General features: G+C 42.6%; 1 protein-coding gene across 1 annotated transcript in view; it reads right to left on the bottom strand.

Annotated features, from left to right (window-relative positions):
• LAMA3 (laminin subunit alpha 3) overlaps positions 1–10,151 on the bottom strand; it is a 118,652-nt gene extending 108,501 nt beyond the window's left edge. The window contains exons 1-3 of the mRNA XM_032680153.1: positions 10,022–10,151; positions 7,486–7,541; positions 5,279–5,905 (exon numbers count right to left, since the gene is read on the bottom strand). Of these exons, the coding sequence (XP_032536044.1) occupies positions 5,279–5,905; positions 7,486–7,541; positions 10,022–10,151 (813 nt within the window). The remainder of the gene's footprint in view (positions 1–5,278; positions 5,906–7,485; positions 7,542–10,021) is intronic.
• Positions 10,152–13,315: the final 3,164 nt, after the last annotated feature.

Consider the following 13,315-nt stretch of genomic DNA (forward strand, 5'->3'; position numbering starts at 1 on the left):
ACTGCCCAATTTCCAGCACACAACTAAAGCCACACTCCAGAGATGCCCCTTGAGAGTCTCTAAAGCTCTTTGTACAATAATGATGAATAAACTTCAGGAAATTTAATTGTCTTTTGATTTCACATCTTGGCTTGCCCCACAAGCTATTTTTATCTCCAAGAAAACACATTTTACAGTCCACTAAGATTAGTGCTGAAACAGTGTAATTAGTTATTAAGGAATCTTTTACTGTCCTATGCATTTCTTATTCCAATCACTGGGTGGAGATAACCAGTGAAAATGCTAAACTGTGCCAGGCACAGATCTTTGTAGAACCCCAATAGAAAAAATTATATTTGCATTGAGGCAGTGCACCCATCATGCTTACTTAAGTCAGACAGTTGCTTAATCCATCAGCCTGTGAGGTGCTGACACTGTTGGACTCCCAATTAAAATAAAAAGAATGGGGCAAATGTTACCTTCTCAACTTAGCATATTTTCATTAAATACATGACAAATCTTTTGTTGTTTCCGCAATCCACGTTGCCTGGCATGAAGCATGTTCCTACCCTTTAAGAATTTAGAGAATCCCATATAACTGCCATTATTTTGTTTGTCACTGTTGTCAGACTAACCAGTGTGAACTAACTGGAGCAATCAAACTTGTCCACTTTTAACAGAGGAATAACAGAAGGGCTCTCACATTCTTGCTGGGAACGGTCTTGCAAGCTTGGTGAATTTAAGATGTTTATCTCTAGTGGAATTTATTTAACATCTACCATAGTTACTAATGGATTGGAAAATACTTCATCATTCTCATGTGATACAAATACACCATCTTGTGTCTTTCAAACACAAAACATAGATATTCACTGAATATTTTTTAATCAATAGCAGTAATTTCAGTGTCTACATCTAACAATACTTCCATCCTCATCCTCCTTTTCTGGAAAGCCCAGAATATGACGCTGTTTCCAGAGGCCATGTCTACCATTAGCTGTTCTGATTCAGCACTGCCAGTGCCAACCTAACTGAGGGTTAACTCTCGAGAATTCAAAGAGTTTTTTAGAGACTTACAACTCGCATACATAAGTCAGTTAACTTTATCTGGGGTCATGTGATAACACAATCCTCCTCCAGCTCTGCTAGAGAAGATGGTTTGGCTGATTTTCATATGAACTACAATATGCTAGGACACTGCTGTATTCAAGTAGTTTGCTGCAGCAGATACCACTTCAGCCCGTGCTAGCCACAGGCAACGTTGCCAGTTTCTGCAGTGATGACAAACAGAATCATATTGCTCTCTGCAAAATCAATACCCTGAGAAATCGATCTATGCACCGACAACTGCAGCTACTACCACACACATCACAGCATCTTTTCTCACAAATGCATGCTCGAGTTCTGACATATATGTTACAACAGTACAAGCTTCCCTAAATAGCTTTATAATGTGCTTGAAACACAGTTTAAATTCACATTCACGATGATCAGACTGGAAATACACAGGAAACAGTTGCTGCTACAGCAGTTTCAGCTCTGATCTGGAAACAACCTCAAAGAAAGGCTGAATGAGCAGTAAACAACGGGGACTACTAAAAGCAAGCATTTAATTTACATGCACTTAAGTGATTTCAGTATACCAGAGCACTTGATCTGAACTCAAGATACCATCTTTTTCTTTTGGGGCACATAATTCAAAGAATTTCATTGCAACAGCTGGAGTTTCAGTTATTTAAAATTACATTCCAGCAACCTGCCAACTAGGCAGCAAAACAAAAAATGAAAGAAAAAAAATTATTGGACAGAGTAGCCTTCCTTCTCACTGACAGTATCTCAGGAACTGCTACAGGACACGTCTCCATTCCAGGAGGCTGGGGCTCGAGACTTGGTCTGATTTTGGCTGCAGTTCATCAGGCAGGCAGGTGTGCATTTGCTGTGACCTTGTTACCCTCCTTTCCCCTGCTTCTCCTGAGCGAAGGAGAAACCTGGAACTGCATGAAAGGGTTTGATGAAATACGCCAGTGTGGACCTGAGACACCCAGGGATGAAAATGTCTTGCCTGTAAGTTATGGAAAGTGACAACAATGAAGAACTTGTTCATTATTTCATACCTAGCAGTTCTGTGCACACTGGCAGGGCAGGACAGGTATGCAGTTAGACTTTAATGCACACCCGCACACCACTGTGGACAGACTGGCAGGCAAAACCAGGCATGCCATTTATCTATCAGCTACTGAAATATTTTACACTCTTGTACATTTCTTCACTCAACACTGTTCTTATTAAGTTATTGTCCCACATGCCAATATGCTACATAAGGGAAATACACTGTTTTCCAGAGGGCATGTCCAGCACTGTCTTAGGAGCCTTGGTTGAGCTGCCCAGGAAGGGATTGTCCATCCCACTGATCACCTTTAAACAACCTCCAAACACTCTTTATGGATTTGCTGGATAATTCAGGCTTCATTAAAACACACTCCACCAAATGACAAGCTGAACAAGAATGACCAATGTCAGAACAGTGGAAATAAAGCTGTGTCTGCTTTTCTTCTCTTTGCCTCATTTTCAGATAGCACTAGCAACAGAGCTGTGTGCTCCCTTTGACAGAATGAGGATCACTCTGCACACCTCCTTTCCAATTTCTTTGCTCATAGAGCAACAGTCACAATCCAGCTTTGTAGAGGAGACAAAAAGAGAGTGACTCAAGCATGTGGTGTCACTTGAACTTGCATCAGCCCAACACAGGGGCTATTACACCTATTACTTTATGTAAATGCCACATGACCTTCCCTCAGACTCTTTTAAGAAACAACACATAAATACTTCTGCTGATTTTAAATCCTTCTATGCTTAGGTTCTGTAAAAGCTTACTGCACTTCTCTCCAATTTTCCATGAAAGAAGAGATTCTCTTATTTACAGTGTCTTTGAACTTGTGAGGTGAAGTGGCTTGAAAATATGCACATTGTGCTGTTATCATATTTTCCCTTGTTGGATTTCCCTGGCCTTTTGAAAGACCTCCCAACCCTTGTTGAACCACAACTACTGGTAAATCTCAGAAGTATTCATGTTATGTATCTCAATGGAGCTTTGTTAAAACTGGAGAGAAATGCTGCTGTATCCATGCTTACACAAACGCTGTAAGAGGCACAACACGCTTCCTTGTGCCAGGGCTGAGCTATCAGTACTCCTTCTGGGAACTTGAATTGGACATGAACCATAACAACTCTCTAACCTAGGACCTGCAAGTCAACTATTTAACAGTAGGAGCTCCCTCCTTTCTAACCTCCCTCTTCCTTTATACAGCAAACCCTCATTACCAGTTGGGTGTTAGTCTATAAAGGGAATAATTACAAAACCCATCAATGGCAATGTGCATCACACAACAGGCTTCATTTTGCTTGCTTGGCATGTTTGTCTGGTGTTTGCTTTGGCTGATTTTTATTATCCTGTGATTTCTGATATTTCAAGACATGTCAGTATGAGATTTCACTGCAGCAGTGGGCTACAGCAAGTTGCTGAGAGATTTTTGGGCTTGCTGTTCACCTCCTGGTATCGTTGCTTCAGGCAACTTTAAACATGGGTGTTGCTGCATTCAGTATGGAAGGACAGATGCCTAAACTTCAGAGGTGTGTTAGAAACAGAGAAGCAAGCAGCTTCCTGATCATCACAACTCCTTTTTGTAACCTCAGTTTAAGCATGTAATACCTGTGTCCCAGTTTTCCTATTAGTAAAACTGTATATTACTCAGCGTGTAAGCCTCTCCAACCCACTCTGAGCTTTTTTTTATGACTGAGGGCAGTACACAGATATAAGGTAAATTGAGATTTCATGGCACAGCAGAGAGTCATGGCAGAGGGAAGCCCAGAGCAAAGCACACTGCTGACTGTGGCTGCCTAATGAACTGCAAGGGCAGGCTGAATGATGGTGCATGCTCCCTTCTGCCACATGACAAGAAGTACATATGCTTCACCTTCTTAGTCCTCTCCCCCTTTCTTGAGCATCTATTCTCATAAGGAAATGAGAAAAACAACTCTTTTATCCACTGCAACTCCTTCTGAAACCAAATATGCAGGGTTATTTCACTATTAAAGATACAAGCACCTCATAAGACTTTGAAATACTAGCCCTTCTTCTAAGACACTAAAAATTTAATTGCATTCTTTCTGTATTGCCTGGAGTCAGACAGTGGACCTTAGAGCTTTCAAAATCCCTTTCAAATTGCAGTTTCATTCTGGCTCTCTTCTCCCACCAAGAGATAATACAAATAAAATAACTTCGGAAGGTCTGACGCTTCAGGAAAGTCCCCCCTTGTAACACAGCTCTGATCAAACTTATACTGAGCATCAATTGCAGTACACCAGCTTGTTACTCCTTCCTTTCTCTCTAACAGACATGTCAATACAAGTTTCTACCAAAGGAAAAATACATTTCCATTAATCCTTTGCCGGGAGTTTTGCACTTTATTGTTATCTTTCTTGTGACTGGCACAAAATGAGTGCAATAATCTTGTGCTATGCTAGGAGAGAACAACATGATCCTCGCTGCCCTCTGTGCTTATACTCCCTGTCAGAGTTCCAAGGAGTCTCTGGCTTCCTCCCACAAGCAACGCAAGGCACAGACGATAAGCCTCACATTTAGTGCTTGCAAAATACCAAAGAGCCACAAAATACTTGGCTAAACCCGGACCTCTTTTCCCGTCGGAGCGATGCCTGCTCTCCAGCGAGCGGTTGCCACTGCAGCCCCGCCCCATCCACCCCCCCGAGCTCATTGCTTTACCCCCAGAAGCATCACGCTGCTCACCGCGGACCATAGGCCACGCACTGAGGCCACAAAACACCACCTGAGTTCCCTCTAAGGCACTTCCAGATGCCCGACGGGACGAGCAGCTCACGCATCCTCGGGAGAAGCCGCAGCACCGCGTGCACCGCGGGAATCGGGGCCGGAGGGGAAGCGGCCGCTCCCCGTGGCGGGGGCGGTGTGTGTCTCCAGAAGGTACCGGAGCACCTGAGGGCAGATGTGCGGGCAGAATCGCCGCTGCCCGCCTCCATGCTGCCCAGACCTTCCCTGCCTGGGCTCCCGTCGGTCCACGCTCCCCTTCCATGCTCGTGGCACACGCCCAGCCAGGAGAAAACGAGACCACGCATCCCAAGGTGGCGCCAGCCCCCCCCCCCCAAAAGACACACAGCCCCCCGCCGCTCCGCGGCGCCAGGAGGAGGCGCGGGATAGGGAGCAGGTGCGAAGGGAAGGGGGTCCCGGCGCCGCCGCCCTCCTCGGCTCCTGGGGTCGCCCAGTTACCTGGATAGCCCGTCCGAGGGGCGCGGCGGCCGGGCCCCCCACCAGCTTGCAGAAGAGCTCCGGCCGCCCGCCGCCGCCCGGCCCCTCCCCGCAGGTGGCCGTGGCCCAGATGTTGGCCGCCGCCGCCAGGTTGAAGTAGGGCGGGTGGAGGCTGAGCCCCGTCCCGCGGGAGGCGCCGGGCTCCGGCTGCGCGGGGCACAGGGCGAGGAGCGGCGGGAGCAGCGCCCAGAGCAGCGGGGAGCCCGGCGTCGCGGCCATCCTACGCCGGGCTCTGCCCTCGCCGCTCCCGGGGCGGCACTGCAGCTGCGGTGGGCGGGCGGGAGCAGAAAGAGAGGGAGCAGGAGAAGGAGCAGGAGCCGGCGGGGGGCTGCCCGCGCTCTGCCCGCACCTCCCTCGCGCCCTGCCTGCCTGCGCTGCGCGGCCTGGGGCGGGACGAGACGCAGCCCCGATGCGGGGCGGGCCGAGTCTCCCGGGCGTGCGGGTGTGTGGGACGGGGCGGGACGGGACGGGGGAAGGGTCTCCGGAGCGGCGGGGTTGCTCCAGGTGTGTGCCCAAGCGCCCAGCTGCGCGGGCATGCCGAGAGGTGCCACCCCCCGGCTCAGCTGGCGATCTTTGATCCTCCTCTTCCTGGATAAATGTGAGGGTTAGTATTATCGACAGACCGTGGAGCAATCTCAGAGCATCCCGCCCTCGTTATTTGTCCACAATACAGTAAGTTGGGGATGCCCCATTCCTGAAGTGTTCAAGGCCAGGCTGTATGGGGCTCCTAGCAACCTGGTCTAGTGGGAGGTGTCCTTGCCCAGGGCAGAGGGAGATGATCTTTAAGGTCCCTTCCGAGCTAAACCATTCTGTGATAACTCCCAACCTGTCATGTCACATACAGTGAGTGACAAGTTAAAGTTTGCCAGCCTCCTCCTTGAGCAGGGATACCCCCGCAAAAGGTATACCCTTCTTCTTTCAGCAGACCTTCAGGAAGACATTCTGCGTGACTGTGTTGCAGAAATTGCATCTCCTCTTCCCATTTTCAGTGCTCTGAGGCTGCTGGAAACCGTGCAGCCTGGGCCACCCTGCTGCAATGCACAGCTAGTGCTCGCAGCTCCTTGTGAAATGGGTGTTTCTGCTCATCCAGAGCAGACAATGAGCCTCCTGTCTTTTTGAAGCTATTTGGCACAAGCTTTGGGTAACTCAGGAGCTGGAGGGGATGTTGGAGAGGGAGAAGGAGGTCAAAGAACCATGTCATCTGTATCAGGATTTACACTGCTTAATGGCACTGCTATCTTAAGTTTCATACCTGTTCACATTTCCAACCCCACACATACACACCCAGTGTTCAGTGCTCTTAACCAAATTTGCAGGATTTAGACAAAAGATGTGGTTAGATATACATACTTACAATATTTTAATATTGTGATTCGTGTTAGTTGCAGGGTATTTCATAACTTTAGGAAAGCTTTGCTGCATGGCATACAGCAGTAGCAAGGGAAATCCCTGGTGTACTGTTACAGGAAGCACCAGCCACAAGCTATTGATTTTGCCTACAAGAAAATATCACCACCCTTGTTTGTTTACCACTATGGCTTTAGCACCCCATACAGACACATCTGTAGGAGACAGTTTTTGTGTCCTCCATAGTAAAAGCTGGCTTTCATAAATGTAGCATGCTGTCAGTTCACATATATCAGATTTCATAAATGCTTTCAATCTCTAGAGCACCTTAAAAATACTCCCCTTTTCCAACTGTGACACTATGGAAAGGAAATTATCTTATTGCATGTGTATATCATGTAATTTCATACAATAGATTGTACTTCATAAAAAATATGAGAGCTTTGAATACAAACAAATGTTCCATTAAACAAAATGCCATGTTGTCAGATAGGATAGCCACTGATCTTTTAAACTATTTCTTGAAAATTGGTTAAATCCAAAGTATATCTTAGAGTAAATCAGTTTTTAGAAATGGAGATCTGGAAGTATCTGATGTAAGTCCAGAGCAAGCAAGCTCTTACAAGGGCCTGCACAGGTTGTTTTGGGTAGTTCAGGTTCAGGAAATCCTTTGCAATCTCATTTTAAAGAGAAGATTCTTGTGAGCTGTTTGGTACGTTGCGCAGCACAAAAGGCAGTCCTTGCTCACAAGAGATGTCTGTTCTCAAACAGGGAATATCACAGAATTTGTTGGGAAGTATCACATAGAAAATGTGGCTTACATGAGCAAGAACCAAACAGCTTGGTAAAATAGTAACATGTTCTTGCATCTGGTTTCCTAGAAGTTAAAAACAGGCATGAAACTTTGTAAACGTTCACAAAATTAGCCTATCTGGTAGAAAAAGAGAGGAAAAAATTTTCCTGCTCCAATCTTCCTGGTCCTTCCCTCATAAAAGTGTCTATTTTCCTTAATGTATAGGAACATTAAAAAACATTTTGTTGGCCTTCTAGGTGATTTTTCTGTTCTTTTGTTAAACACTTATGCCAAACAAACTTCTTTTAATTTGCTATGTTTTCTAGAAATGGAAATCAAAGTGCCACCTTTTAGATTTTCTTGACAAATCTCTAGAGATCCAGAAATACCTAAATATGTGGGCATATATTATGAAAAGTGCTATGACAACTTTTGCCTTTGACTCAAAGCAGTTGGGAGAAAATGTTTATAGTGGCATTCCCAACATGGGTACTAAATAACTTGATTCCTATACAAAGTGACCAAAATTTTATGCAGAGACCCTGGGACTATGTGAAGCCACAGTGAACTAATTATGTGAGGAAGCAGACAGAAGCAAGAGTGTGGATGTATACATGGAGATGATAATGACAGCATGGCCTGTCTCTAACAGATGGAAAACTGAATATTTGCAGTGCTGTCCTTGTTGGTAAGCACTGTGCAAGCTGCGGTATGACCATGAGTCTATCCTGGCTTTTGTGGGATTTTAGGACCATGGGAAGTAACAGTAAAATAAGAATAGAAGAGTGAGAAATTTTTTTTTATTGAATGGAACTGTCCAAATTTCTAAACTCTGTATCTCTCTCTTTTTTTTTTTAATCTATTTTAAGCCACAACCAAAGCCAACAGAAATCCACAGAAAAGCACTTGCTGACTTCATTGAGTTTTGGCTCACCCCATCTAATGTAGAACTTCATCCTGCAAAAAGGTCACTATCAATAATTCATGCAATGATACTTCATCTTCCCCTCATGTCATGTTTTGTTGTAATTACAGTTTCTAGAAACACAGGTAAGAATTTATTAGCTGGCAGCTCAGCAATCAGCATATAACAGTGCTTCTCTGCAGAAAATGCTCTTCTCCAGTGACATGCCCTTTTTTCCCCACAGTAGAGCCTCTCATCCTTTTTTGTTCAGCCTTTATAAGATTTACTTTCCCTGTTTCTTCCTGTCTGCAAGGAGTAAACTTTGTTAGTTGATTGATTTATTGAATAAATGTAAGCAATTGAAAATGTTTGTGGGTCTGTATTATTTTAACATCATCATGGCTAGGCTTCGTGAATGAAGATCTGGGGAGGGCACTACCCACGTTTGTTACAAGTGCACTGGTGGCTAAAAAGGCCATAAACAGATTACATTACATTAGTAGGTATTTATGCTACTATAACTATAGATAATTCTTTCTATTCTAAAATATGTTCATTTAAAATTTCAAATCAAGAATATTTGTTCAGAATTAGCTTTGCTGATACAACTTCTCTGTTTCGTTCTCTTAGTGATATGTGCAGTATAGCACATCTCATCTCATACTGCTGTTTCATAAATGTTTTGTTATAAACTTGCAGTGAAAATGAGATCATCAATAGATAATCTCAGTGAGCAATATTTTTTATTACTCACTGAGTAATTAGTGGTACTATTTAGTTCCTATATTACCAACCTATGTTGCCACATCAGGTGATACGGAAATTTGCTCTTTTTTTGAGATAATAATGAATCAATATGGCAGCAGGTAGCTAGAAAGTCTCCAGATTATTTAGTCCAGAGTCTCTGGTCAGTGGTCATTAAAGATTAAATTGTGTGTCTTGTTCCCCCATAAAAGTTTCATCTATGGCATTTATGTTGAAGCCAGTCCTAAAGATTTAGTCTGTGGAAGAATCTTCCTGCAAAGTACTGAACCTTTCTTCAAAATTATAATCAGTTAAGCACATACATAGCCCAGAGTACTAATACCCAACCAGAAGCTTTCTAGCTCATATTAGACTCCCTAGTTTTATCAAGGAAATAAGCCATTTATCACATCCTGTCATAAATGTTTATGCATGGTTAATATTCAGATGGCATCTATAAGTAAACTTTCATTAGCTGTAATAAAGCTTTTTTGCAGTACAACTAGAGTAAACTAAGGTTACTTGCAGACACTCTGGTTTAACAGAAAAATGGTGCAGTGTACAGTTATGTGCTGGCACAACCCAAGTGTTCAGTGAATTTCATTAAATAAGATGCATTCTGTTAAGATCATTTGGGTCTCTGCCATTCTGATAAAAGTAGCCTTTTCATCTTCCAGAAATTTCTTGTGCCACAATATTTGAGGACTGTGCCATGTCCCTTTGCAAAAGATAAATTATCCTCCATGTAACCGGAATAGAGACACAAAAAAGCTGGGACCTAGGTCTAAAATGCAGTTCTGTCAGCAGAAACAGTTTAGATGCCTAGAGTACTTAGTGTATCCCAAACTCAGTTATTCAAAACTGCACTTTTACCTTGTCCTTTGGTTTGATTTCTTTTTTTTCTTGTTTCTTTCACCTGTTTCTTTCTGGATGTACATGCTAGGATGATGCCATCCTTCTTCACAGACCATCTTTTTCTGAATGTTTTTGTGCTGTGCCTGGGAGATCTCATTACCCATGCAAATGGAGCCTCTCAAATTGCCCATCCTATCATCTCATATGATTCAGGTATCTCAGCTGAGGTACTTACAACTTTTTCACAATTAGTTGTCTGCATAATGTTGTCGTACCATGCAACTGTGCTTGTTGCATGTTGGTTTAATAGCTACCATTTACTTAGCATCCTTCTACTGCCTAATACGAGGGCTGTCTTTTCTTCTGCCAGCCAGAAATCTCATGGACTTTTTCCTGTACATTCTGGTTCCTAAGTTTACTTGATGTATTCTTATAATAGAAAGCCACTGTGAATACTCTCAGTTTCTAAGGGCTCTTAAGGTAAATTGCAACATCTGAAGAGCATTCTCATCATAGCTCTTTTTATATCTTTTGGTCTTTCTGGAAATGTCCTGGCTACAAACAACTTACTAGTGGGTGCTCATGGCTTGATGGGATCGTGGACAAAAAAACTTAAAAATGTCTATGTGGCTGATGCGAGACTTAGCTTTATTGTTTCAAACCCTTTCACTGCAGAGAAGTGCTAAGCCAAAGAGGGAAGGTGAATGTTTGGTACTTTACAACACTTTCCTCATTCGTGAGAAGGCAAATTCCATTTTCAAGGCAAAACCATGAGCTTTCATCAGTAGCCAGTATGTAAAAGTCATGCCTGTCCCTCCCAGTTTTGATCTTTGTACGTTTACTCACTGAGTGTCCTGGGCTGGGGCAACCCTGGAAGTGAGACACAACTTCTTTGCCGTTCGATTCCAAGGAATAAGTCAAGAGAAATACTCTGAGGTGTGTAGCTAAAGGTATAGTTAACTTAAGATTCCCTAAGCAAACTATGCTTGACTGTAACTCATGTTGACTATGTGTATATTTCTCTTTTTTTTTTTTTACCTTGAAGAAACTTTCTAATGGACAACATTAAAATCCATCCACTTTATTGTTTTACTTCTTAATCGATTTCCATTTTATTCTTCCTGTATTTTTCACAGAGTTGCTCATGGACTTAAAGTTCAAAAAGAAGAAAACAAGTCTTGGTCATATAATGCCTGGTCTTTTGTGAAGAAGCACATGCTTCCTTTGGTCAGTATCCAATGACTTGTCAGTCAAGTATCTGGGGAAAAATGTCTACTCTTGTATTTTTCACATCCTCCTTTTTTATTTTTCTGACATTGGTGCTATTATTACTCCTTTGGCCATCATAAAGGAAAACAGCCTTGCACAGACTCCCTGCCACAGTACGCCAAGCAGCTCCTCATGGAAACCACTTCTTTGTAAACTGCTTTTCTTAGCAGGCTTTTTTAACCATTAGTTAAATTAGAGTGGCATCTGGATTTCACAGTTTTCTCTGCAAGAATTTTCTGTGATCTGATCTCTATTAATTAGGCAGTGTTTTTCCTGGGATCTGTTTCCAGAAAAGTTTTTATACTCTTAGATAGTGTTGCTGTCACAAACTGCCTCAGGTTTACTTCAGTCTCAGCTCTAGCCTGACCATCGAGTTCTTAAATTTTAAATAGAACCTTATGTTTAATTGTGATAGGAAGCCAGACTTCTAGCAGTATAAACTGAGGAGACTACAGTGCTATATGAATTTATTCCAGCTGAGGATCAGGCGACAAATATAACTAAAAATTCAAACAGATACAGTGCAAGAAATTTATGATTTACTTATTTTTATTTTTGTAACTTGGAAAATATAGTAAATTTAAAACAAATCCCTTGTGAAAGTGCGGAATTAGTGGAGAATACTTTCACTTTTTTTTTAGCACAATTACAGATTTCTGTAAGACAGACATAGTACACTACAAAAATTCTCATTGGAAGAGAGTTTATAATTATAAAAGTTATAACTCTTATAAATCCCTAGGGTTTTTTGTTTGTTTTTAATAACTGGTTTCAGACGTGTTAATTGTCAGATGCTTCATTAGGAGATTGTGATAGTGATAGCTTCTTAGTGTTGCTGTGTTATTAGTCATTTGGGTATTTTATGCCTGTGTCCTTTAGCCAAGTCCTTTCTTTTCCATTAGTGGACTGATTTTTTGAGCAGCAGAGCATAAGACAGAGAAACTGAACAGACAGAGCATTAGCCAGTAGCTTAAATAAATTTTGTACCTGGCAATGTAAGTAGTTTTCCTCTCACATGTGTACAGTTGACTCCCATGGAACTTCCTTGTGCCCTGTCATTCTTACCCTCAGCCCAAGGTCCTCAGTCCCTTCCTTTGAAGACCTCCACTCTCTGCAGCTGAAGATAAAACCAATCAACCAGATCAGTTTTACTGAATGGTATAGACTCTAAGCTCCCAGGGAGCCATCTCAGAGATGGATCCTGAAAGTTATGTTCTGCAATGGGTTCTGTTGTCCCTGGACAAGGCTTTTGGGACAGAGAAGAAATAATGAAACACATATGGTTCTGCTGTTCAGAACGCCTCATGCGAATGAGATGGAGAGAATCTTGTGCTTCCATGCTAAATACAGAGCAGTTTTGTGGTTCCTGTGCAGTGCTAATGAGGTTTTCCCCCTTAACAAATCTGTTTACTTAGGCTACAGTAGCTTGTGGGATATACCATGCATTGTTCTCACACTCATGTGATATGTATGTTTTCAGAACCACAACACCTCCCACAGTAAACTTATACACAACAATATACAAACAATGCCTGGGAAAAATGACTGTGATATTATTTAATTTGAATCTACCTTTATATTTAGATAACTTCACTGCCCATCAAGTTTAGACTCTCCGTGGACTCGGATGGTTTCATTGTCTGCATGAGTATCCACCAGCAGTTAAGCACCAGGCATGGAATTAGAAAGCTTGCAAACTCAAAGCACTTAAATGCAGGCTCACAGACTTCTCTCTGGCTGAGCAGATGGGAAACAGGTAAACAGTTCACTTCAGACTGAGTCATTAAATCAGCATATACAGAGGATAAGCAGGGAAAGCAAAAGGAAATGACAGATGAAGAAAACATACAGTCACAATCTGTACTCGCTGTCTTAAAACCATGTAACTTGAAGAGAGCAATATTCTAAGACTGGGAAGAGAAGGATGAAAAAAAACCTTGAATATGTTGTACCTGTACAGATGCTAACATAGAGATGTTTAAATTGGAGCTGTTTGAAGGTTGAAAGGCATTTGCACCTAAGTGAAGATGACATGTTGGTTCTTATGCTGGACTAGAAATTGGTCTTAAATGGTGGTTGTAGTCCT

This window comes from Chiroxiphia lanceolata, chromosome 1 (genome assembly GCF_009829145.1).
Source record: "Chiroxiphia lanceolata isolate bChiLan1 chromosome 1, bChiLan1.pri, whole genome shotgun sequence".
Lineage (NCBI taxonomy): Eukaryota > Metazoa > Chordata > Aves > Passeriformes > Pipridae > Chiroxiphia > Chiroxiphia lanceolata.